The following is a 27461-nucleotide window of genomic DNA, read 5'->3' as shown; positions in this document are numbered from 1 at the left end:
GAGAATCGGGATGACCCATCAATACTGTACAGGCCGTATGTGCAGCATATGTCCATTGTTTTGCATTGTTTTTTCCCATAAATGCATTAAAGAAGCCCTCCAGTTCCTCCTCCTCCTCTACCTCGTCCTCCTCCTCTTCCTCCTTCTCCTCCTCCTCCTCCCATCAAAGTTTTTATCCTCTTACTATATTGCAGTCACCATATTACACAGCACTGTGCACTTACAATTGCCCATTTTACCTTTCTGTCCAGATAATTCTTCTCTTTTCTCTGCTCTATGTAGAAACAGGAAGTCTCTTGTCCATGCATTTATCGTTCCCCTCTTCACCTCCTGACCCATCTACTTCCCCCCCCCCCCTCCCTCTCTGGCCATTGACTTTTGCACTGACTCATGACTTGTGCAGAAAACATTGACCTCCTGTTTCTACATAGAGCTTGGATGGATTCAGCTTATCACTTATTAATCACGTGATGTCGCAGACTCAGTAGCATAGCTACTGTGGGGACACCATACTGTATATAGGGGAGCTGTGGGGACACCATACTGTATATAGGGGAGTTGTGGGGACACCATACTGTATATAGGGGAGTTGTGGGGACGCCATACTGTATATAGGGGAGTTGTGGGGATACCATACTGTATATAGAGGAGCTGTGGAGACACCATACTGTGTATAAAAGAGCTGTGGGAACACAATACTGTATATAGAGGAGCTGTGGGGACACCATACTGTATGTAGAGGAGCTGTGGGTACACCATACTATATATAGGGGAGCTGTGGGGACACCATACTGGGTACAGAGGAGCTGTGGGGACACCATACTGTATATAGGGGAGCTGTGGGGACATCATACTGTATATAGGGGAGTTGTGGGGACCCCATACTGTATATAGAGGAGCTGTGGGGATACCATACTGTATATAGAGGAGCTGTGGAGACACCATACTGTGTATAGAGGAGCTGTGGAGACACCATACTGTGTATAAAGGAGCTGTGGGAACACAATACTGTATATAGAGGAGCTGTGGGGACACCATACTGTATGTAGAGGAGCTGTGGGGACACCATACTGTATGTAGAGGAGCTGTGGGGACACCATACTGTGTATAGAGGAGCTGTGGGAACACAATACTGTATATAGAGGAGCTGTGGGGACACCATACTGTATGTAGAGGAGCTGTGGGGACACCATACTGTATGTAAAGGAGCTGTGGGGACACCATACTGTATGTAGAGGAGCTGTGGGGACACCATACTGTATGTAGAGGAGCTGTGGGGACACCATACTGTGTATAGAGGAGCTGTGGGGACACCATACTGTATGTAGAGGAGTTGTGGGGATACCATACTGTGTATAGATGTATAGAGGAGCTGTGGGGACACCATACTGTGTATAAAGGAGCTGTGGGAACACCATACTGTATATAGAGGAGCTGTGGGGACACCATACTGTATGTAGAGGAGCTGTGGGGACACCAAACTGTATGTAAAGGAGCTGTGGGGACACCATACTGTATATAGAGGAGCTGTGGGGTCAGCATACTGTATATAGAGGAGCTGTGGGGACACCATACTGTGTATAGAGGAGCTGTGGGAACACCATACTGTATATAGAGGAGCTGTGGGGACACCATACTGTATGTAGAGGAGCTGTGGGGACACCATACTGTGTATAGAGGAGCTGTGGGGACACCATACTGTATGTAGAGGAGTTGTGGGGATACCATACTGTGTATAGATGTATAGAGGAGCTGTGGGGACACCATACTGTGTATAAAGGAGCTGTGGGAACACCATACTGTATATAGAGGAGCTGTGGGGACACCATACTGTATGTAGAGGAGCTGTGGGGACACCAAACTGTATGTAAAGGAGCTGTGGGGACACCATACTGTATATAGAGGAGCTGTGGGGTCAGCATACTGTATATAGAGGAGCTGTGGGGACACCATACTGTGTATAGAGGAGCTGTGGGAACACCATACTGTATATAGAGGAGCTGTGGGGACACCATACTGTATGTAGAGGAGCTGTGGGGACACCATACTGTGTATAAAGGAGCTGTGGGAACACCATACTGTATATAGAGGAGCTGTGGGGACACCATACTGTGTATAGAGGAGCTGTGAGGACACCATACTGTGTATAAAGGAGCTGTGGGAACACCATACTGTATATAGAGGAGCTGTGGGGACACCATACTGTATGTAGAGGAGCTGTGGGGACACCATACTGTGTATAGAGGAGCTGTGGGGACACCATACTGTATGTAGAGGAGTTGTGGGGATACCATACTGTGTATAGATGTATAGAGGAGCTGTGGGGACACCATACTGTGTATAAAGGAGCTGTGGGAACACCATACTGTATATAGAGGAGCTGTGGGGACACCATACTGTATGTAGAGGAGCTGTGGGGACACCAAACTGTATGTAAAGGAGCTGTGGGGACACCATACTGTATGTAGAGGAGCTGTGGGGATACCATACTGTGTATAGAGGAGCTGTGGGGACACCATACTGTGTATAAAGAAGCTGTGGGAACACCATACTGTATATAGAGGAGCTGTGGGGACACCATACTGTATGTAGAGGAGCTGTGGGGACACCATACTGGGTACAGAGGAGCTGTGGGGACACCATACTGTGTATAAAGGAGCTGTGGGAACACTATACTGTATATAGAGGAGCTGTGGGGACACCATACTGTATATAGAGGAGCTGTGGGGACACCATACTGTATATAGAGGAGCTGTGGGGACACCATACTGTATATAGAGGAGCTGTGGGGACACCATACTGGGTACAGAGGAGCTGTGGGGACACCATACTGTGTATAAAGGAGCTGTGGGAACACTATACTGTATATAGAGGAGCTGTGGGGACACCATACTGTATATAGAGGAGCTGTGGGGACACCATACTGTATATAGAGGAGCTGTGGGGACACCATACTGTATATAGAGGAGCTGTGGGGACACCATACTGTGTATAGAGGAGCTGTGGGGACACTATACTGTATGTAGAGGAGCTGTGGGGACACCATACTGTATATAGAGGAGCTGTGGGGACACCATACTGTGCATAGAGGAGCTGTGGGGACACCATACTGTATATAGAGGAGCTGTGGGGACACTATACTGTATGTAGAGGAGCTGTGGGGACACCATACTGTGCATAGAGGAGCTGTGGGGACACCATACTGTGTATAGAGGAGCTGTGGACCCACTATACTGTGTATAGCAGAGCTGTGTACCCACCATACTGTATATAGGGGAGCTGTGAGCCAATCATAGTGTGTATAAGGGTGTTGTACATGGGGGGACTCAGTGGACATTATTAAATGTTAAGTGGGCACTTAAGATGCAATATTGTTATAGGGGCACTCAAAGTATTGTGGCCGTCAAAAGGGGCAAAATGTGTTAATTGTTTTTTAGGGCTTTTGATCAGGGCATATTTCCTATTGGGCAATTTTACCATCTAGAGGGCACAGTGGTGGCATTATCACTTTGTAAGGGTCACAGTGGTGGCATTATTACGTGGGGCAGTAACAGGAGACGTTATTGTTATATATAACAGTAGTGTGATCACTTATATGTTCTGCAGGTCTGGTATCTACCAGTATATGGTCACCATATAGCGGTAATCACAGTGTGCCCGCGTACTTGTAAACAGCGTTACCGGTTAGGGCCTCACTCAGATGTTTCGCCCCCTCTGAGCTGAATCCCTAGCTACGCCTCTGCACAGATCTATTGGAAAACAGAAGAATTAACTGGATGGAAAGGCAAAATGATCAATTCTAAGTGTACGGGGCTGTATAATATGATGACTACAATATAGTAAGAGGATAACAACTCTGATGGTTGGAGGAGGATGAGGAGGAGGAAGAGGAGGAGGGGGGAAGGCTTCTTTAATGTGACATCCAGATGTACTCCCTTGTAATCAGGGTAGAAATCCTTCCCCTCTCCACGCCTTTTCAGATATCGTCTCCATCATAGTAATTACGGTAATTAAAAAGAAAGTTACAGAAGCTCTCATTACACAACATGAAAGCTGATAAGTGCATTACTAATATCCCAGCAGGTCGTCTCCATCTGTGTCCGGCTGGGGAGTCCGCTCTGGGGTTACACTGCTCTTGTGACATTCCTGGTGGTTGTGTGTCCCTGGTGTTCAGTACTTTGTGTCTCGTGTGTTGTTACATTGTTTAATTCTGTGGTTACTGATATTTATAAATATCAGGAGGATTACATTGTATGGAGGTGAGAAAGTGGGAACAAGGCACTGAGCTGAAGATGTTGCAGATATTCAGACCCATAAGGCTACGTTTTCACAATGAGTTTTTAGTGAGTTTTTGATGCTGTGTATTTTTGAAAAAAAATGCAAGTAACCTATATTACTTAATGGGTGCAGAAAATCTGCAACATCAGATACCAAAATCCCAATAGCGAAACTCTGATAATCCAATATCTGCTGGACCAACGTGATGCTAATGCCCCAATCTATCAGCCTCTTTACTGCCTCTGTACTTGCTTCCCCCCTCTATAAGTCAGCAGCAGCCTCTCCTCCCTTCTGTCCATCTTCTTAGTAGGATGTCTGCTGTCCTCCTGTACATTGTCATAAACTTCCTAAGTCAACGAAAATCTTATATTGAGCAACAAAGTAACTGAACACACAATAAAGAGGAGAGGAGAGAATAAAAACGAGATGACGGGAGAGGAGGAAGAGAGGAGAGGAGGAAAGATGAGGAGGAGAGGAGAGATGAGGAGAGGAGAGATTAGGGTAGAGGAAGAGGGGAGAGGAGGAGATTAGAGGAGAGATGAGGAGGAGAGGAGAGATTAGGGTAGAGGAGGAGAGAGGAGGAGAGGTGGAGAGATGAGGAGGAGAGATTAGGGGAGAGGAGGAGGAGAGAGGAGGGAGGAGGATAGGTGGAGAGATGAGGAAGGGAGGAGGGGAGATGAGAAGGAGAGGAGAGATTAGGAGAAGAGGAGAGATTAGGAGAAGAGGAGAGATTAGGAGAAGAGGAGAGATTAGGAGAAGAGGAGAGATTAGGAGAAGAGGAGGAGATGAGAGATTAGGGTAGAGGAGGAGATGAGAGGAGAGAGGAGGAGAGGTGGAGAGAGGCGGGGAGGAGAGATGAGGAGGAGAGATGAGGAAGGGAGGAGGGGAGATGAGAAGCAGAGGAGAGATTAGGAGGAGAGGAGGAAAGATGAGGAGAGCAGTAGAGATGAGGAGGAGAGGAGAGATGAGAAGGAGAGGAGAGAGGAGATGGATAGGAGGGATGAGAAGGAGAGGAGAGATGTGGAGGAGAGGAGAGATGAGGAAGGGAAGAGGGGAGATGAGAAGGAGAGAAGAGATTCGGAGGGGAGGATAGATTAGGAGGAGAGGAGAGATGAGGGGAGATGGGGAAGGGAGGAGGGGAGATGTTGCTGCAGATTCAGGGCTCCTGCTGTGAGAGGGGAGGAGGAGCAGATGTAGGGAATCATCTTGTTCTTATTCTTGGTCTTATACTTTCCTCTTTTGTTGAGTAGGCTGAAGAAGAGCTGCTAAAATCCCAGAAAGTGTTTGAGGAAATGAATATTGACTTACAGGAGGAGCTGCCTTCATTATGGAATAGGTACGTAGAAATGTGTAATACAGGAGAGTTTGGCTCTGCCCAAACCTAATCGCTAGTGATGAGTGTGCTCGTTACGGGTTTTCTGAGCATGCTCGGGTGTTCTCTGAGTATCTTGGGTGTGCTCGTAGATTATGTTTGAGCCCCTACAGCTGCATGATTTGTAGCTGCTAGACAGCCTGAACACATGCAGGGGTTGCCTGTTTGCTAGAGAATCCCCACTTGTATTCAGGCTGTCTAGCAGCCACAAATTATGCAGCTGCGGGGACACAAACATAATATACGAGCACGTCCAAGATACTCGGAGATCACCCGAGCATGCTCGGAAAACTCGTAACGAGCACACTCGCTCGTCACTACTAACCGCTCCTCCTGACACCCCGGCAGTCAGCCCGCGGAGCTGTATGGTGGGGGATTCACCTGTCTTGCTGCTTTATTTTACTTCTGGTAACAAACTCTCAGCTGTGCGGACGGCACGTGTGGGGGAAAGGCGGGGGGTGCAGATTAAATATATGGGGGTGCAGATTAAATATATGGACGGGACACGGCTTCAGGTGATCTTCTGGTTGTGGAGTAAAATGTCTCATTTCTGCTTTCAGGGGAAATTGCAATGATTGTTTATGTTTTCTTTGGCAGCCGTGTTGGTTTTTATGTCAACACATTCCAGAGTATTGCTGGGCTGGAGGAGAACTTCCATAAAGAGATGAGTAAGGTGAGACCCCGAGCTTAGATGCCCCCCACGCCAGACATCCATGTCCTTCACTGAAGACCCTGTACAGCAGGGTGCAAGCTGTGTCCGCCACTAAGATTTGGGGTTATAGTAATGTGTCCATAGACTGATACAGTGTCCAGGAGTAGGTGGGGTACAGCTGCCCCCCGAGGCTAGGACGTGACAGGGTAGTTGCATGCATTGCATTGCCTGTGTGTAGTTATGCTGGAGCGATTCTGCCCTATTTATAGGGAATCTGTCACCAGGCTTTTTATCCCTCACCTGAGATGAGCATGATGCAGGGACAGAGACCCCGATTCCAGCGATTTAATTGAGCTGCTTACTTTGATAAAATCTCTGTTTTTTTGCTGCAGATCTACCAGCTCTCTGAATGCTGAGCTCTGCATTACCTCACCCACACCACTGATTAACAGCTGTATGTACACTGTGCATAGGCAGAAAGCTGCCAATTAGGGGGCGGGGTTATACAGAGCTCATGAATATGGAGGACTACTTGGCAGCAAGTTTACTAATCCTCTTGTGATCAACTACTGCTGATAAAACAGTGATTTTTATCAAAATTACAGCAAGCAGCCCAGTAAGAGACACATCACTGGAATCAGTGTCCCTGCACCTGCACCATGCTGCTTTCAGATTAGGTGGCAAAACACTGGTGACTGATAAAGATGACATCTCCAACACACATGAGATTACTCTTCTCAAATTGCCCTGGACTGCACAGCAAATCTCATAGAATCATAGAATCCTTGAATGAAAGATTTGGAAGGGTCATCTGGTCCAACCCCCTGCTCAATGCAGGAGTCACTGAACCATCCCAGACAGATGTCTGTCCAGCCTCTGTGTGAAGACTTCCATTGAAGGAGAACTCACCACCTCTCGTGGCCGCCTGTTCCACTCATTGATCAGCCTCAATGTCAAAACATTTTTTCTAATATCTAATCTGTATCTTCTCCTTTTGAGTTTCATTCCTTCTCGTGTTTCCATGTGTAAATGAGAATAATGATGAACCCTCTACACTGTGACAGCCCCTCAGATATTTGTAGACAGCTACTCAGTCTTCTCTCAGTCTTCTTTTTTGCAGCTAAACATTCCCAAATCCTGTAACCGTTCCCCATAGGACATGGTTTGCAGACCAGTCACCATTCTGATTGCTCTTCTCTGAACTTGCTCCAGTTTGTTGATGTCTTTTTTAAAGTGTGGAGCCCAAAACTGGACACAGTATTCCAGATGAGGTCTGACCAAAGAGGAGTAGAGGGCAATAATGACTTCACGTGATCTAGACTGTATGCTTCTGTTAATACATCCCAGAATTGCATTTGCCTTTTTTGTTGCTGCATCACACTGTTGACTCATGTTCAGTCTGTGATCTATTAGTATACTCGTCTTTTTCACATGTGCTGTTGCTTAGCCCTATTCCTCCCATTCTGTATATGCTTTTTCATTTTTATTGCCCAGATGTAGCACTTTGCATTTTTCCTTGTTAAAAATCATTGTTAGTTGCTGCCCACTGCTCCAGTTTACTTATATCTTTTTGAATCCTCTCTCTTGTCTAGTGTTAGCTATCCCTCCTAGCTTTGTGTCATCAGCAAATTTAATCAGCTTACCCTCAATCTAAATCATTGATAAAGATATTGAACAATACAGGGCCCAGGAAAGAGTCCTGTGGTACCCCACTTGAGACATTCTTCCAACTGGAAGACCAGTTCTGTGTGTCTGATCACTAAGCCAGTTATGAATCCACCTAACAGTTGCCTTGTCCAATCAATACTTAGTCATTTTTTCAATAAAGATGGTGTGAGATACTTTGTCAAATGCTTTGCTGAAGTCAAGATATACTATATCTACAGCATTTCCCTGATCCACCCAGTCAGTGATCCTGTCATAGAAGGAAATTAAGTTAGTCTGACGTGACTTATTAGTTACAAACCCATGCTGACTGTGGTTAATCATTTCATTCTTGTCCAGGTACTTACATACATGTTGTTTAATAATTTGTTCAAAGATCTTTCCTGGTATAGACGTCAGACTCACCGGCCTATAGTTCCTTGGGTCCACCTTCTTCTCCTTTTTGAAGATGGGAACAACATTTGCTCTTCTCAAGTCTTCTGGGACTTCTCCTGTTCTCCAAGAATTTTCAAAGATTATGGAGAGTGGTTCAAATTTTGTTTCTGCTATTTCCTTCAGTACTCTGGGGTGTAATTCATCTGGACCTGGAGACTTGAATTAATTTATGTTAGCTAAGTGTTTCCTCACTATCTTTCTGTTTATAGATATCCTGGATTCTTATATTCCTTTAATAGGACAGTGAAGATCAGTTGATGTTACATTTCCTTTCTGAGAGAAAACAGATGCAAAATAGGAATTTAAAAGTTCGGCCTTCTCAACATCCTCTCTTACCTTTTCATCATTTTCATCCTGTAAAAATCCTATAGCATCTTTGACTTTTCTTTTACTTTTGACATACCTCCAAAATCCATTTATTGCTTTTGATGTCTCTTGCAAGCCTTAATTCATTGTCAACTTTAGATAATCTGATTCGTACCCTGCAGGTTCTGCAGATAGCATGATATTCTTCTTTAGATATGCTTCCCTCTTTCCATTTGATAAACATTTATTTCTTCCTTTTTAGCATGTGTTTAAGTTCTGTGTTCATCCATCCTGGATTCCTTATGCTTCCTATTCTTAACTCTTTTCGGAATTGTTAACAATTGTGCTTTGAGAATCTAATTTTTCAAGATTTCCCAACCTTCCTGGACATTTTTGTCCTTAAGGATATTCAGTCATTGGATCCCTCCAATTCTCTTTCTGAGTCCTTTAAAATCTGCCGTTCTGAAATCTAACCTTGAAGTCCGAGTCTTCACAGGTCTGCGAAGTGAGAGGCCAGTGTGGAGGATGTAGTATTTCGAGATGTTTGTTTTTTTCATTTGAATTGCATTTTCTTATTACAAATTAACAAATTAACTTTAATTTTTGCAGCTACATCAAAACCTCAATGATGTCATGAAGACACTGGAGAATCAAGAGGGAAAACCTTCCACTAACGCCTTCACTGTGAAAGCCCAGCCTAGGTGAGTGTCAGCACTGGTGTCTAGAGACGGGTCTAATGGAGTGGCTGGTGCTATGCAATGAGCAATGTTCTGGAGGAGGCTCTGGTGCTGTGTCTGGAGGAGGTTCTGGTGCTGGGTCTGGAGGAGGCTCTGGTGCTGGGTCTGGAGGAGGCTCTGGTGCAGGGTCTGGAGGAGGCTCTGGTGCGGTGTCTGGAGGAGGCTCTGGTGCTTTGTCTGGAGGAGGCTTTGGTGCTTTGTCTGGAGGAGGCTCTGGTGCTTTGTCTGGAGGAGGCTCTGGTGCGGTGTCTGGAGGAGGCTCTGGTGCGGTGTCTGGAGGAGGCTCTGGTGCGGTGTCTGGAGGAGGCTCTGGTGCGGTGTCTGGAGGAGGCTCTGGTGCGGTGTCTGGAGGAGGCTCTGGTGCGGGGTCTGGAGGAGGTTCTGGTGCGGTGTCTGGAGGAGGCTCTGGTGCGGTGTCTGGAGGAGGCTCTGGTGCTGTGTCTGGAGGAGGCTCTGGTGCTTTGTCTGGAGGAGGCTCTGGTGCTGTGTCTGGAGGAGGCTCTGGTGCTTTCTCTGGAGGAGGCTCTGGTGCTGGGTCTGGAGGAGGCTCTGGTGCTGGGCATGGAGGAGGCTCTGGTGTGGTGTCTGGAGGAGGCTCTGGTGCAGGATCTGGAGGAGGCTCTGGTGCAGGGTCTGGAGGAGGCTCTGGTGCAGGGTCTGGAGGAGGCTCTGGTGCTGGGTCTGGAGGAGGCTCTGGTGCTGGGTCTGGAGGAGGCTCTGGTGCTGGGCATGGAGGAGGCTCTGGTGTGGTGTCTGGAGGAGGCTCTGGTGCAGGATCTGGAGGAGGCTCTGGTGCAGGGTCTGGAGGAGGCTCTGGTGCGGTGTCTGGAGGAGGCTCTGGTGCTGGGTCTGGAGGAGGCTCTGGTGCTGGGCATGGAGGAGGCTCTGGTGTGGTGTCTGGAGGAGGCTCTGGTGCAGGATCTGGAGGAGGCTCTGGTGCAGGGTCTGGATGAGGCTCTGGTGCGGTGTCTGGAGGAGGCTCTGGTGCAGGGTCTGGAGGAGGCTCTGGTGTGGTGTCTGGATGGGATTTGTGATTGGACCCCCGTAGTAATTGGTATAGAGTATTGCCTCATCCCCTGACTCTTCATTTTACTGATTATTAGGGGTCTTGGCTCATGGACCTCCAATGATAATGTCATCGGTCTTAGAAACCTTTAAGGTGTACATCCCTTTAAATACACCCTTTCACGCTGGATTCTCATGGATGTGGAGTCCTGCAGTCAGACCTCCCGTCTGTCACATTGTATCAGGTTCTGTCCTCTGCACTGAATCCACAAGGTTACATTTGTTCTTCGCTTTCTCCGGTTGCATAAGTCAGACGTGGGCGGCCGGGCGACTGTCAGTCCATGAATCAGTCCCCGCACGTAATGTGCAGCTTCCATAGTATGACACCACGGAGCCAGGGACGGAATATGGAGGGGACGTGACACAAGGAATCGGCCACAGGAGATGCTCAGTAAAATCCCATTCAAAGGGGATTTAAATGGCATAGATGGGACAACCCCTTTAAAGATACTCACCTTTCTCTTAAAAGGGTATCCTAACTATTAACCCTTTCCACCTAGTCTCAGCATTCATTTTAGCTGGGAAATCCCACCTATTACTAGAAAGAGCGACTTAACCACATGGGAAGGAGACATATATATAGTATTGGGTGGTCACATGCGCCCCCCGCTCCATATGGAAGGGGCGGAGAGAGAAATGAAGGTGGCGACTGTTTTAGTAGCTTCCGTAGGCATGTCTGGACTGGAATCTCAAAAAGTGGCCATCTTCATCTGTCCTGATGTAGAAAATGATTGGGGTCCCAAATGTGTGACCCTTCTCCTGAATCTACGTGCCATGTAATGCTGCAGCGTGGCGCTACCACATGGGCATTTATTGAGCAGATTCCTTTAATAGGTCCCAGCAGCTGGTCCCCCACAATGTGTGATCTGCAAGTGTGAACATTGGCCAAGACTGACATCCCCTTTAAAAGTTGCAACTCCAGGTGGTCTGCGGGGGTCTGTCAGATGCTGCGCTTACAGCCTGGCCTTGTCCATGACCCCTATTTGGATCTTTGGGGGCATCTGCACATAATATATGGAGCTTTGGTGTCCGGAACTCGTTACATTAATTTGTTTAATTGTTTTAAGCTTTTACCGATCATTAAAGTAATTGCCCCCCTGCCCCTTCCAACAGAAAGAAAGCAAACCTGTTCTCCCGACTGAAACTAAAGAGGATCAGGTAGTGGTGACGGCGGCGGCATGGCGCGTTGTCGGGGCGTGAATCATTAATGTGTGTGATACATGTAATAATCTCCACTAATAACATTGTGTGTCGTCAGCCGGGATCCCCCCGACCTCAGTCTTCCTGTTCTCTGTGTACACGACAATATAGGTTTCATTCTTTCTGCATGACCGTGTGCTGCTGCCCGTTACCTGTATATGGTGGTACATGGCGGTACACGATGGTACATGGTGGTGCACGGCAGTACATACCAATACATGGCGGTACATGGCGATACACAGTGGTACAAGGCGGTACACAGCAGTACATGATGGTACATGGTGGTACACGGCAGTACATAACGATACACGGTGGTACATGGCAGTACACAGCGGTACATGGCGATACACGGTGGTACACGGCGGTACATGGCGATACACGGTGGTACACGGCGGTACATGGCGATACACCGTGGTACACGGCGGTACATGGCGATACATGGTGGTACAAGGCGGTACACAGTGGTACATGATGGTACATTGTGGTACACGGCAGTACATAACGATACACGGTGATACAAGGCGGTACACGGTGGTACACGGCAATACATACCAATACATGGCGGTACATGGCGGTACACAGTGGTACATGCCGGTACACGGCGGTACACAGTGGTACACAGCAGTACATAACAATACACGGCGGTACATGGCGATACACGGCGGTACAGGGCGGTACACAGTGGTACATGGTGATACATGGTGGTACATGGCGATACACAGTGGTACATGCCGGTACGTGGCGATACACGGCGGTACACAGTGGTACATGGCAGTACATGGCAGTACATAACAATACACGGCGGTACATGGCGGTACATGGTGGTACACGGTGGTACATGGCGATACATGGTGGTACAAGGCGGTACACAGTGGTACATGATGGTACATTGTCGTACACGGCAGTACATAACGATACATGGTGATACAAGGCGGTACACGGTGGTACACGGCAATACATACCAATACATGGCGGTACATGGCGGTACACAGTGGTACATGCCGGTACGTGGCGATACACGGCGGTACACAGTGGTACACAGCAGTACATAACAATACACGGCGGTACATGGCGATACAGGGCGGTACAGGGCGGTACACAGTGGTACATGGTGATACATGGTGGTACATGGCGATACACAGTGGTACATGCCGGTACGTGGCGATACACGGCGGTACACAGTGGTACATGGCAGTACATGGCAGTACATAACAATACACGGCGGTACATGGCGGTACATGGTGGTACACGGTGGTACATGGCGATACACAGTGGTACATGACGGTACGTGGCGATACATAGTGGTACATGGTGGTACATGGTACACAGCGGTACACGGTGGTACACGGCAGTACATAACAATACACGGCGGTACATGGCGATACACAGTGGTACATGGTGGTACACGGGGGTACATGGTGGTACACAGCGGTACACGGCAGTACATAATACACGGCGGTACATGGTGGTACACGGTGGTACATGGTGGTACACAGCGGTACACGGTGGTACATGGCAGTACGTGGTGGTACAGACTCTTGGCTCACTTCATCGAGGTGTGAGGCACCGGATGCCTCAGTGATGTCACTCATTCCTAGTGATCTGATAGGCTGGGAAATGGAGTTCACGCACTCTACCATAATAGACCCCTCTTCCCTTCAGAGAGGGAACATAAAGAGGAGCGGATCAATACTGATAGTTTTATCTAAGAACAGTATCCCTTTAAGTTTATATAGATCATAAAGGGTTTCATAAATTTACAAAGACATATGTCGCTTCTTTGGTTATAGCGCCACCTCTGTCCATAGGTTGCTACTGGTATTGCAGCTCAGATCCATTGAAATAAATAAGGCTGAGCTGCAATGCCACACACCACCTGTGGGCACTGGGAGCGCTGTTTATGGAAGAAGGTAGCCATGTTTTTCTGATCCTGTACAATCCTTTTAAGTATCTTAGACCCCAATGCAAATAATACGAGGGGTCCCCCCTCATGCTGCTGTCCTCCTAGAGCTGACGGGACTATCGACCTCAGTGGTGGGACAGTGCCCTATAGAATAACAGAAAATAACCCTTTAAATGATGCAGCTATAGAATATTGGGGGGCACATATGTGTATATCTAGATGCGCCATTTTTTTCAGTACGTGATAACCCTTTAATGCCTGGTTTTCATTTTCTTGCATTTCTGCATGCTCCGGTAATCCTATAATGGTGATGATCAAGTCTGCACACGATGGTAAAATCAGGCCGTGTGCTGATCTACAAAGCCCCCCGGCTGTGTACCGGCCCCCCATACTTCTCTGTCTTGCTAACTTGCATGCTCCATATTCCCTAGAGATGTACTGAGGTTGGGGGTGATGCGGAACCTGGTAAATTCTCCCTGCAAATAGGGTCTATGATGGGATCATCACAACTCATGGCTGAGACCTTCTGTGAAGGGCCAGGTCGGGGGTCCGTATGGCATGAGCTCTCATTTTACTTGTCCATGTTGTTTCCTCAGTGACTCCAGCCCTGCAAAGGTGAATAAGACTCCATCTTCTCCTCCGGATGGACCTCCTGCTGCAAGTACAGAGCCCAAGACCCCCAATCATGCCTCTGAGGAACCAGCTGCTGCCGCCTCCTTCTTAGTGGAAGCCCCATCTGTGGTTATATCGAAGTCGCCTTCTCAGGTATCTCAAGACCTAAAGAGTCCATTAGTAGAGTCAGTAGAAACGTCCCATATCTCATTGTGCCGAGACCGATAGTTGGCCATGGACACCAAGATTGAAAACTGGTTCGTTAGTTGGACAGACGTCCATGTCACTAATGGAGGCAAAGAGGTGGACACAAGTTATTATGATCTAGATAATTTTCCATGTGAAGTTGCTCAGAACATACGGTAGATATTTATGTTGGATTGACCACTTGGTTCTACATCTTGAAACCCTTGTCTTAAAGGGGATGTCCATGGCCAGTTTTCAAGGGTTTCCACCCATGTCCTATAGATAGATGAGAACATTGGAGGTGTCTATGAATTTGGATCCCATCGATCCCCACAAAGAATCCATGATGTTCTGTAGAAGATCCAAACCATTTGGGAGCCATCAGAGATGTCCCCTTCACACAGCTTAGTCTATTGTGGGTGAGGAGTGATGCAGGAGAGGTTTGGGTGGTCTACAAAGCACCAGGGTCTATTTGTGGTACTGATCATTGGAGTCTCAGCTCATAGGCGGCCCATTACTAAGATGTAAATGTTTCCAGTCCATCATTCTGATGTTCTCTTCTTCTGTCCTCCACCATGAGCTTGTCCATGGACCATTCTTGGTGCAATCATGATCTCAAGCATTACGTGTCTCATGTCAATGGTTGTGACCTTCAGGATTTCACTTGATTATCCCCAGTAATCAAGTTCTGACTCTTTGAGCTCTGACTTCTCCTTCTCTTGATGTCCTTCATCCTGCGCTGGTCACTGACTGACGTCTTCTAATGCTCTGCTGCCTCTGGAATCTGCTTTCCTGCAGACATTGTGTGGACTCTAGTGTATGGGTGGATCACATTCACAGGATCATAGATCCACACGGTGACCAGGGGAATCACACAATTCTTCTACCTCTGTCTTTTTTCATTGGATCCTCTGCGGCTAGTCTTAGTTAAGGGGGCGCTGCAGTAGGATGCGCTAAATTTATTAGGATGCGGTCTCCTCTTAATGAATTTGGCGCATCTCTCAGCTACTTTGCTCCACCGCGAGAAATGTTACCCCAGTCACTGCAGGACTTGTCTGCCGAAATGGACCTCACTTTTTTTGCGAAAAAAAAGGTGATTTGTTGGCCGTGCTTTGCCATGTTCCCTGTTTGGTAAGGCCTTACACTTCAGTCTTCTGGCGTCAGTCAAAATCCGTCGTCGTGACGGAGCGACGGATCCATCAAAAATAGTGAAAAACGGAAACAACGGATCCGGTTTTTCATCTGTTTTTTCCACAGATCCGTTTTTTAAAATCTCCAAATGGGAGGCTCCCAAACGTGATTGGCTACTGGATAATAATGGAAACCTATATATTGAGTGTTTTAACAGCCCATCTTTGAGAGGTTGTAGAGCAAGTGGCAGAAATGGAAGGAGTTCTAGCAAATATTGTGACCATCTATGCGGATTTTGCTTGTGAGGCCAATAGGCAGGCTGCTATCACATTGAGGAATGAAGAGAAGCCATATGGAAGGTTTATATACGGTAGATTTGGGGCTGTCTGGCCAGTTAGCTACTAAATACAGATTTGGAGCATGCTCAGTGTAAAAAAACGGAAATCATCGCTGGATTCCGTCATTTGACAGACAGCGACGGATCCTGCGCCCATAGGCTTCCATTCTAGCCAACGACGGACGCCGCTGGATCCGTCGCAGACAAAAAAACGTTGCTTTGTCCGTCCTCTCCAGACGACGGATAAACAAATTCCGACGGATCCAGCGCACGACGGACGAAACGTGAGGCCATCCGTTATAATCCGTCGCTAATACAAGTCTATGAGAAAAAGACAAATCCAGGGAGCAAATTCGCTGGATCCGTTTTTTGTCACAAAACGACGCATTTTGACTGAAACAAAAAGAATGAAGTGTGAAAGAGACCTAAGCTGCGCCACTTTTTTAAAACTAGCAGAGGCGGTCGGGACTGGGGTTAAAACGGCAAAAGTCTACATTCTTGCACAATTTCAGGTTATGCAAAAAATACCACATTTCAGGCAGCTTTATGCCAGAATTCTCGTTATATCGGGGCCCAAGTGCCTTAATAGTGATCCATAAGAAACTATGGTTTATACAATGTAACCAAAATAGTAATTCTATCATCTATCTATCTATCTATATATTATCTATCTATTTATTATCTATCTATTATCTATCTATTATCTATCTATTATCCATCATCTATCTATTATCTATCATCTATCTATTATCTATTTATTATCTATATATCTATCTATCTATCTATCTATCTATCTATCTATCTATCTATCTATCTATCTATCTACAGTATCTATCTATCTATCTATCTATCTATCTATCTATCTATCTATCTATCTATCTATCTATCATCTATCTATCTATTATCTATCATCTATCTATCTATCTATTTATTATCTATCTATTTATCTATCTATCTATCTATCTATCTATCTATCTATCTATCTATCTATCTATCTATCTATCTATCTATCATCTATCTATTATCTATCATCTATCTATCTATCTATCTATCTATCTATCTATCTATCTATCTATCTATCTACAGTATCTATCTATCTATCTATCATCTATCTATCTATTTATTATCTATCTATCTATCATCTGTCTATCTATTTATTATCTATCTATTTATTATCTATCTATCTATCTATCATCTATCTATCTATTTATTATCTATCTATTTATCTATCTATCTATCTATCTATCTATCTATCTATCATCTATATATTATCTATCATCTATCTATCTTTCTGACAGTGATGGGGCGGCTGCCTTGGTTTGTTGTGGAGGGCACAGGGCTTGGGGCATTTCCTAATCTGCTGAGCACATTGTATGCGCTGCTGACTTCTTTTCTGCTTCTAGATATCTCCAGAAATCCTAGTTTCTGCACCAATGCCAGCAGTATAGGTCCTCAGGCCGGCAGACAGTTGTGTATTACTGCACAGTAGCTAGCACTTACTAGTACCCCATGATGAAACATTGAAAGATAAGGAAGCTGCAGAAAGCGTATACTCCGTATACTGCGGAGCTGTGAGGTCACAGCAGAGATGACACAGGGGATCACTGTGAGACAGACGGGAGTTACCGTTTTTGTAGGGATCGTTTTTCTCAACTCCATAAGTAAATGTCAATCTTTCTGGAAGAGCAGCAGCGCCATCTGCTGGTACATTGCTGAGTTACAATGTATTACAAACCAAAAAATGCAATAAATTGTAACGTATTAGTAAATTCTCTGATTCTGACTGCTACAGTGTACATGACATGAACCATCCATCATATAGATACAAGTCCCCGTCTGTGTGATTCCCGTGTCCATTTTCTTTCAGTTCTTGTGACTTTATTGGTTTTTGTGTCTGTATTGTCAGTGCATAATAATAATTGATATTTTTTATGCAAGGTTCATCCATTGCAGCGGTGAATGTCACCCGACATGTGATGAACCCTGAAGTTCTGTGTTTGATTTTTTTTTGCTAATTATATTTTTGTATATTTGTGTTTTCCCCCTTTTTTCTTTTGGGTGGGGGGTCGTGTGGATTGTCTTTGCTGTTAATTACTTGCATGTAGCTGAGGAAAGGCCCTCCGGTTCCACCGCCACCAAAACATACGCCCTCCAAGGACATCAAGCAGGAGAATATCATCGGTCTGTTTGATGACAGTTTTGTGCCCGACATAAGTGTGACCACTCCCTCACAGGTCAGCGGCTGCCGCCCACCCCCCAAATACTAACCCCCGCATGAGAACCCCCGAGGTGTCACTTGTGGAGAAGACCAGAGAAAACGCAAAGTCCAAGATTGTTTATTAGTCCATCTAGATCTAATCATAGCAAGCAACTTTGTAAATCTCATGATATTACTATGTGTTATCCTCCAGTCACCTCCAGAGCTGCACTAACTATTCTGCTGCTATATCGTGTCTTATACTCCAGTCACCTCCAGAGCTGCACTCACTATTCTGCTGTTGCATCATGTCTTATCCCCCAGTCACCTCCAGAGCTGCACACACTATTCTGCTGTTACGCTTTTACATCATGTCTTATACTCTAGTCACATCAAGAGCTGCACTCAATATTCTGCTGTTACATCTTTTCTTACCTTCTAGTAACCTCAGAGCTGCTGTCACTATTCTGCTTATACTTGTCTTATACTCTAGTCACCTCCAGAGCTGCCCTCACTGTTCTCCTGTTACATCATGTCTTATACTCTAGTCACCTCCAGACCTGCAGTCACTATTCAACTATTACTTTCTGTGTTATTCTCCAGTCATCTCCAGAGCTGCACTCACTATTCTGCTGTTATATCGTGTCTTACTCTCCAGTCACCTCCAGAGCTGCAGTCACTATTCTGCTTATACTTGTCTTATCCTCCAGACCTGCAGTCACTATTCTACTACTACTTTATGTCTTATTCTCCAGTCACATCCAGAGCTGCACTCACTATTCTGCAATTACATTATGTTTTATCCTCCAGTCACATCCAGAGCTGCACTCACTGTTTTGCTCTTACATCATGTCTTATCCTCCAGACCTGCAGTCACTATTCTACTACTACTTTCTGTCTTATTCTCCAGTCACCTCCAGAGCTGCAGTCCTCGTTATTCCGGCTCTTGCTCAGATTCTGTCCACACGGTGCCCATCTCATCTGTTTCCGTGTTACGCTGTAATTTGATGTGTTGCATTCTGGGAGATGTAGTTTTTTCCAGCATCACATGGTATCTCCCTACTACTTGATCATGGTTGAGCTGACCGTGCACCAGCAGGGGGCAGCAGAGGAATGGGGCGTCCTGTAGGCTGCGACTACTCAACGCAGCTCTGGTTGTGATTGGAGTATATGATGTCACCTAAAGATTATGATTAATTGGATTTACAAAGTTTCTGAGTTTAGTATAAATGTCTGCTCTGGGGGAGGGGGATGGGGGGTAGTGATATATTTTCCCACCATTGATCAGTATTAGGGGTCTCTGGATTCTATAAGGAGTGACACCTCTGCTACAATAACAGTTTATCCTCAATGGCCTGCAACCTGCACTCCAGATGACACCACAAGTCTCAGCATGCCCTACGAGCCGCAGGTTGCAGACCACTGCACAGTTACCAGCGGACACTGGCTACAATGGAAAATTCAATGAGAAGGAAAAGGGGAGAATTTCCAAAACTGGTGCAAAGTGGAGCAGCGCTTATAGGGCAGCCAATCAGGGCACAGCTTTCATTTAGTGAAGGATCTGATTGGCCGCTCCTCTTTACACCAGATCGGTCTCTGGGATGTAGCGATCTATTAGGACCTGGATCCTGCCAGATTCTGGACAATGGCTCCGTAATCCGAGGGCCACTGTCCGCTGGAGCCCGAGGTCTGCGCACGTCTGCTGCTGGCTGTCTGCATGCTCTGCTTCTTGCATGTGGTTTCCGGATGCTTCCATAGATCTGACATGAATGCACTCAGGGTCACTTACAGGTGGAGCATTAACCTCACATCTGCTGGAAAGCACAAGGTGCAGATCGATGGCTCCACTGTCCTCAGAAATCCCAATATTGTCACCTCCATCCAATCCTGACGTGTAAATGGACGACCCCAAAGACGTAGCGGGACCTTGTAGCAATGGCCGGTGGTCTCTCCTCTGACTGTCGTGTATGAAATCCGAAGGCTCAACATATTGAGACGTTGTATGGGGGGATTACAACGCTCTGGTGGTCTCCATGCATGTCCTTAGTTCTTCAGCCCCATGGTCCTCTCTTCTTCTGCGGGGGCATGCTCCGGGGGTCTGGTTGGGTTGTTATAGAGAGGTCTACACTACGTTGTGAGCCCCCCAGGCTTTTCATCAGGTTTTTCCTTATTCTGTTTAACTTTCCTACTAATCGTTTTCCTTGTGCTGCAAAGTTTGAGGCCGTGTGGCCCCCCGCAGAAGAGCCCAGTTTACTGGATCTGGACTTTGATCCCCTTAAACCTGACTCCAGCACAAGTGCAGCGCCGGCAGGTTCTTCGCAGGTTCGTGCTGCCGACTCAACCACATGGAAAGGCCGGGGAGGTCGTGGATGGATAAATAGGGGGTTAGGGGTGTCGGTGGGATACATGGGTACAATGAATAGAAGGATGGGGAAGTGCCGCCATATGTGATGGATGGTTGGGTGAGTGGGTGGAGGAATGGACTGGTGGTGGTTGGGAGAGTGGAAGGAGGGATTTATGGGTGGGTGGATAGTTAAGTGGATGTGTGGGTTGAAGAATAGATGAATGGAAAGGTGCATGGCTCAATGCAGGGATGACTGGGTGGGTAGAGGTGGCTGGGTGCTGGGTGAATAGGTGAGTAAGTGGATGGGTGACTAGATGGATCGATGAATGGATGGATGAATTGATGGATTGGGGGTGAACAGATACATTAATTGATGAATGGATTGGTGTGTAAGTAGATGGATAGACGAATGAATGGATTGGAGATGGGGGGGACTGATCGATGAATGGATGGGTGCGTGTGTAAGTTGATGGGTTAGTGGATGTGTGGTTTGATAAATAGGTGGATCGATGGATATATAAATAGATGAATACACGAGGGAATGAATGTTTATGTTAATTGATAAGTGGATGGATTGGTAAATGGATGGGTTGCCTAATAGGCGGACGAGTAAGTGATATAAGGATGGATTGCTGTATGGTTTGGTGCATCGTCGGGTGATGGATCAATGAATGGTTGAGTGAGTAAGTGCCTAGACATCTGGATGGATAAATGGATGGATTAGTGGGTAAATGGATAAGTCAATGGATAAGAGAATGTTCAAGGAGATGGAAAGGTTTGTAAGTATATGTGGATGGGTGGGTAAGTAGATGGCAGGCTGGATGGATTATGGATAGGTGGATGAGTGGGTCAATGAGTGGACGGGTTGCGGCATGGATGCGTAGGTGGATATATGGATACATAGATGGATATATGGATACGTAGGTGGATATATGGATACGTAGGTGGGTATATGGATACGTAGGTGGATATATGGATACGTAGATGGATATATGGATACGTAGATGGATATATGATACGTAGGTGGATATATGGATACGTAGGTGGATATATGGATACGTAGGTGGATATATGGATGCGTAGGTGGATATATGGATACGTAGGTGGATATAGGTATAGGTGGATGGAAGGGGGGATTGTGCACAGAACACAAGACAAGATGGGTTGTTGGTTGGGTAAATGGTTGCTTGGATGTGCGGGGTCGTGGATTGATGGTCGGATCGATGGGTTTAGTCAGTAAACGTAAGGCAGGAAGGTTAGAAAATCTGAGATGGTGGCAGTGATTGTATGGAGGATGGTGGACACAGGAGAGGTCTATGATGGATGAATATTGAGCGGACAGACGGATGGTACTGAGCAGATGGATGAATATTGAGCGGACAGACGGATGGTACTGAGCAGATGGATGAATATATAGATATTAATTAGATCTGTAGGAAATGATCAGACAGGTAGAAGACGTCGTACGAGTCGGGTTGATGACTCCTGGAGATCCGGCACCAGTATAAATTTGTGTCTGTTTTTTCCATTCTTGCTGCATTTCAGCCTTTGTCTTGGGATCTATGGGAGGTAAGAAACTTGACTAACTCAGTAACTCTTCACAAGTTCTTCCATCGTCACATTTCTTCCATTTCTCCTCCGGACTGTCACGGTGTTCAGCATATAGCGGCGTCCCGCAGGGTCACTGCCAGGGTCACATTGTGCCCATCTGCAGGGTCTCAGCTCTTGGGATTTATTTTCTATTCTTTTGTTGGGTAGGACGTGAGCACTGACTGAGTTCACTACTGAGACAGGAGCTGCCTTTGAAGGGTTAATCAGGTGAACCCTATCGGCCATTGGGTCATGCAGCGGCATTAGTCGTCCCCTGCAGTTCTTTTATCTGGCGCTGATGGACGCCTTCTTGTTGAGCGGCCTCCTCTAGTTTTGCCCCTGGATTGTAGCGCTGGTCCCCTGTCTGCGGTCACCTGGTCCGACCCTTTCATCCCTGGTGCCCGGGGCGATGAGCACAGTTATTCCCTCTCTTCTTAGTGCAGGGGCCCCAACGTCTGTGACATAAATGTGGACACTTGAACCAAGTCTCGGCCATGATAGAAACTCTGCGCTTTTATCTGGAGCTCGCTGGGAGCTGACTGACTCTGACCTAACAGCACAGATAATATTAGCGTCACAGTTTATTGGGGTCTTATCAGCCAAATATTTACAAAATTCGCACCAGATCCTAAACCCCCCACGGCCGAGCGCCCCTGTGTTCTCTATCTGTGCTGGCGGCTGATCTCGTAGAGAACACGGGGATCGGCCATCCGATATCAGACATGGCAGATCTGTTGCCCCCAACATCAACTTTTAGGTGGCTTCATGGACATTAGGCGGTCAGCTGAACCCATCGATACTGGCTGACGTTAGTCTTAAGTGTGAGGGTCTTAGCTGAGCCGTCTCCTCCGGTGCAGACCCTCCATACTGCAAGATCTGCGTCCAGCTGTAGATCATCTCCTGTCTGCACTTATCTCATCATATTGCGCCAATCCTGAGGCCCCATACACATTACGTTTTCCTACCCGGAGAGAGAAGTCGCCTCCAGAGGTGTCTAAGAGCAGATCACTCTAAAACACGTGCACGCCCAGCAGATACGAGCGTTCATGTGTTGGCCTCCACCCAAGGTGCATCGGTGCCTAAAACCACAGACCCTCAGTGTGACCCTCCGCACCCCCTATAGCAAAGCCTCTGTCCTCATCAGTTACTTCTGCCTCTCCGTCACATTGAATTTTCTCCCTCGGTTTTGCTAAGAGATTTGTCTGGAATGACGGGAATGAGGCGCGGTGAAACCCTCCCCGGATGCCCTGGATCTTCCCTGGGATGAGGGTGCAGGACTGGCAGGAGAATGGACCCGTGTAAACAATCATGGAACCATAGATAATAATGGAAGCTGAAATCCGGGTGATACTTTGTGCAGAAAATGTATCGATTTATTTCTGTGATGTGCGATTCCCCAGACGCTGCCTGTAGCCCCCGGCTCTGGAGTCCGACATTACAGGGTCTCAGACTTTACTCTCCGGGATCCCTGGAAAGAAATGGAACTATGTCTGCGGCCTCACGGATAATAACGCTCGGGGGTCCCGACCGATGTGACCTGATTGTGTCTCATTTAGGCTATCTGCACACGTTGTGGATGAGACTCTGGGATTTTCTGTGCAGATTCTGCATTTCTTGGCAGAAAACGCAGGCCAGAATCTGCGCTTTTTTTTTTTTTGCGGATTTTGTGCGTTTTTTTGTGGATTCTGTACAGATTTTTTTACCCCTGCGTTTTCCTATAATGGAATGGGTGCAGAAATGCTGCAGATCCGTAAAAAGAAGTGACATGCTCCTTTTTTTAATCTGCTACGTTTTCCGTGCGGATTTTTCCGCACCATTAGCACGGCATTTTTTTTTCTAATTGATTTACATTGTACTGGAAATCACTTGTGGATCTGCAGCGAATCTGCGCGGAAAAAAACCACTGCGGATCCGCAGTAAATCCACAAGGTGTGCACATAGACTACTATGATTGAGAGTCTGGGGGTCCCGAAACCTGAAGAGGGGAAAATCGAGTTTACAGCAAGGAATAATGAGTGCAGCACCTTTCCCCCCAAACTATAGAAACCCCCGTAATTCTGCCCCAGGAGCCAGATATACGGATCCTCCGGCGTGGCAGGCTGGTAATGTGGCCCTCAGATGCCGGGGCCCAGGGGCCATTACGCCTCCTCCTGGACGCTGAGCTTTGTCGTGTAGGATGAGGCTTTGTGATGGCACCGAGCAGTCGGGTCTGATGGAGCCGTTGTTTTGACCTCGCTCCCTGCATGTTGTCTCTTCTAACCTCCTTCCCTCATTCTTCCTCCATCTTGTCTTGTGCTTTCTCCCGGCTGCCAGCCTGAGCAGAACCCGCCTGGCAGCTCGGACCGGGGCGACCGCAGTGCCGATGCCACCTTTGTGGTAGACTGGTCCAGTGGCCCTAGTGAGTCTGACCAAGTAAGTGTCCCCTCTTATTACATTGGTGTTATTAGGGAAAGTGTCCGGCTCATCCCCGGGGACCGCCAGGCAGAAGCCCCTCGCACCATTGCTGCGCCCCTCAGAGCCGCCCAAATATGGGATTTCCTAGAGAAGATCTTCCCGATCGTCTGCAGCGGGTTCTGCTGTCTGTCGCCGGCTCGGAGAAGGATGCGATCTGCCGGAGCCTCGCGCTGAATCCTGCCTGACTCTTGGCGGAAGCTTCTGTCCATTGTTGTCACCATTTTTCTCACATTAAAGGGATTCTTCATCTTTAGGAATTTCTTTTTAATTATGTATTTGAGTGTAAAAATCCTATTTAATGTTGAGGTTCACTAAAAATGTTGCTACGTTTTGTCTTTAAAAGTTCATTTTTTCTCTGCACATTCAACATTGATGTGGTTATAAATCAGCTGTGAGGAGCTCAGAAAACGATAAAAGCGTTACAAACTCTCCCGTCATATCGAGCTCACTGAGGAATTCTCAGTTAACTCATTCTGCAGCCGCCCGACATTTACTAAAACCCAATTGTAAATGCTATTTTTAGCTTAAAATAAATGGATTTAAGTGAAAAAAATAAAATAATTGAATATCTATCTTTTGCTCCTGAAGGTGGATAATCCCTTTAAGATGATGGAACCATGAATACGGTTATTGGTCATAGTTTACTCATAGTTTACGGCTGGATATTTAGTGATTATTAATAAAACTATGTCCAGTGGGAGGAGTCATAGTTCTAAAGTGTACTAATTATATGTAGGAGGGGTTATGATAGGTGGGAGGAGTTCTAGTCTGTGGGTGGAGTTATGATATGTGGGAGGAGTTCTAGTCTGTGGGTGGGTTATGATATATGGGAGGAGTTCTACTCTGGGAGGGGTTATGATATGTGGGAGGAGTTTGTCTGTGCGTGGGGTTGGGTATGATATGTAGGAGGAGTTCTAGTCTGTGGGTGGGGTTATATGTGGGAGGGGTTATGATATATCGGAGGAGTTCTAGTTTGTGGGAGGGGTTATGATATATGGGAGGAGTTCTAGTCTGTGGGAGGGGTTATGATATATGGGAGGAGTTCTAGTCTGTGGGTGGGGTTATATGTGGGAGGGGTTATGATATGTGGGAGGGGCTCTAGTCTGTGGGAGGGGTTATGATATCTGGGAGGAGTTCTAGTCTGTGGGTGGGGTTATGATATGTGGGAGGGGCTATGTGTCAGATTTCGAGGGGTTTCAGCGATGGCACGTTACACGTCCCCAGTAATGATCTCCGGGTCATCCAGCACCTCGTGAATCCTATATCTGCTCCATTAGATCTCTGTAACGGAGAGCGGCCGCAGTGTCCCCGTACTGTAGATCGACCATATTTCTCCGACCATTTCATTTCTTCTGCTCTTCATTTCTGGACTCTCTGGTGAAGACTCTTCTTGTGACTTAATGACTTCTCAATGATTTTTCCGTTTCAGCCATCAGTGCCCGCCCCGGACACAACACCCAATAAAGAAGCGGAGGTGAAACCGGCGGCTGCGGAGAAAGATTCCAATGTAAATTGTAAAGAAAAATGGGAATTACTGTAAAAATTGCAAATAATATTTTTATGTCCCTCTGACAACCCTTCCTGCCCTGGGGTCCATCAGCTCAGTGTTGTCATAGGGACACTGGACTTCACAACAACCAATCAGATCTTTCATTCTCTAAACAGTGCGAGAAAAATGAATGGTGGCTCCTGACTGAGGTGAAATGCAGCGTCCCTATGATAACACTGACGTGAACGGGGCCAGGAAGTGTTGTCATGAGGAAAAAGACAGAAAAGACCTGAATGAGAATGAGTTGAATACTTCATACATTTCAGCTTTTTAGATGGATAGTGTCGGATAGTATTGTAAGTGCATGCCCTCTTGCAAGTTACTGCATATTAAAATTTTCCGCCATTCGTGAGATATTAACACTTTTGTTTACAGGTGATTGCCTAGGAGACCGACCACCACTGCTGTGTAGGCTGCAAACACTGCACAGACACTGGCCAGGAGCAGGAACGCGCTCCAACATTTCTGGCCACCTTCAAAACAGCGCTTACAAGCTCAATGGAAAAAAACTTGTTAACACTGCATATGTTCTGCTGTCTAGCAGCGGTGGTCGGTCTCCAAGGCAACAAACAGTAAATAAAAGTGATTATCTCAAGAATGGTGGAAAATGTTAGTAAGCAGTAAATTACAAAATTGCTGGTGTGCACAAGTCCTATCCAGCAATACAGGATTATCAAGATGGGAATAACCCAAGAAAGGAAATGTGGAAGATGCATTTACTACATTTTGCATTTGTGACATTTGTTCTGTATATGACGGTATCATTCCGCTCCTGTTGATTCGCAGCAGTCCAGCGCTCTGCCAGCCGTCGTCGTTGAGACGTTCTCTGCTACCGTGAATGGTACAGTAGAGAGCGCACCCCCAAAGACAAGCATGCCCCCGGGATTCCTCTATAAGGTAGGACTGTCAGCTCGTCTATTGTAACACATCTAGATGGAGCCAAGATTTTCCAGACAGCTGGAAAACTCAGAGTTAGGGCCCCTTTCCACTTGTGTGAGAAAAAAACGGTCCGATTTACGGACCGAAAAAACGGATGTAACGTCTGCGAGTGCCATGCGAGTGTCATGCGATTTTTTTATCGCAACATCCGTATGACATCCGTATTGCTGTCCGATTTTTACGCACCCGTGTCCTTTGAAAAGCCGGTAATTCAGCGCAGAGTACAGTAAAATCACAGTGACAGGTTAGATTAGAGTAGATATATACACATAGAATAGGTATATATACATATATATATGTCAGGGAGACACCTATATATATATATTTATATTTAATGCAGCGCAAGATAGCTTTAAAGCTGGTAATTCAATTACCGGCTTTTGCTTTCTCCTTCCTAAACCCGACATGATATGAGACCTGGTTACATACAGTAAACCATCTCATATCACCATTTTTTTTGCATATTCCACACTACTAATGTTAGTAGTGTGTATATGCAAAATTTGGGC

General features: G+C 46.5%; 1 protein-coding gene across 13 annotated transcripts in view; it reads left to right on the top strand.

The window, feature by feature from the left end:
- BIN1 (bridging integrator 1) overlaps nucleotides 1-27461 on the top strand; it is a 115354-nt gene that overhangs the window by 77459 nt on the left and 10434 nt on the right. For 2 of the 13 annotated variants that reach the window (XM_069732661.1, XM_069732664.1), the window contains 11 exons: nucleotides 5529-5614; nucleotides 6248-6323; nucleotides 9318-9409; nucleotides 11624-11668; nucleotides 14210-14378; nucleotides 17985-18113; nucleotides 20291-20398; nucleotides 21966-21989; nucleotides 24324-24422; nucleotides 25894-25971; nucleotides 26800-26910. In XM_069732661.1, coding sequence (XP_069588762.1) covers nucleotides 5529-5614; nucleotides 6248-6323; nucleotides 9318-9409; nucleotides 11624-11668; nucleotides 14210-14378; nucleotides 17985-18113; nucleotides 20291-20398; nucleotides 21966-21989; nucleotides 24324-24422; nucleotides 25894-25971; nucleotides 26800-26910 — 1017 coding nt within the window. The remainder of the gene's footprint in view (nucleotides 1-5528; nucleotides 5615-6247; nucleotides 6324-9317; nucleotides 9410-11623; nucleotides 11669-14209; nucleotides 14379-17984; nucleotides 18114-20290; nucleotides 20399-21965; nucleotides 21990-24323; nucleotides 24423-25893; nucleotides 25972-26799; nucleotides 26911-27461) is intronic. The other 11 variants (XM_069732662.1, XM_069732666.1, XM_069732671.1 and 8 more) reach the window with 9 other exon arrangements.

Source organism: Ranitomeya imitator, chromosome 7 (assembly GCF_032444005.1).
Source record: "Ranitomeya imitator isolate aRanImi1 chromosome 7, aRanImi1.pri, whole genome shotgun sequence".
Taxonomy (NCBI): Eukaryota; Metazoa; Chordata; class Amphibia; order Anura; family Dendrobatidae; genus Ranitomeya; species Ranitomeya imitator.
The sequence above is the reverse complement of the archived record's forward strand: the minus strand, read 5'-3'. Positions and strand labels throughout refer to the sequence as shown.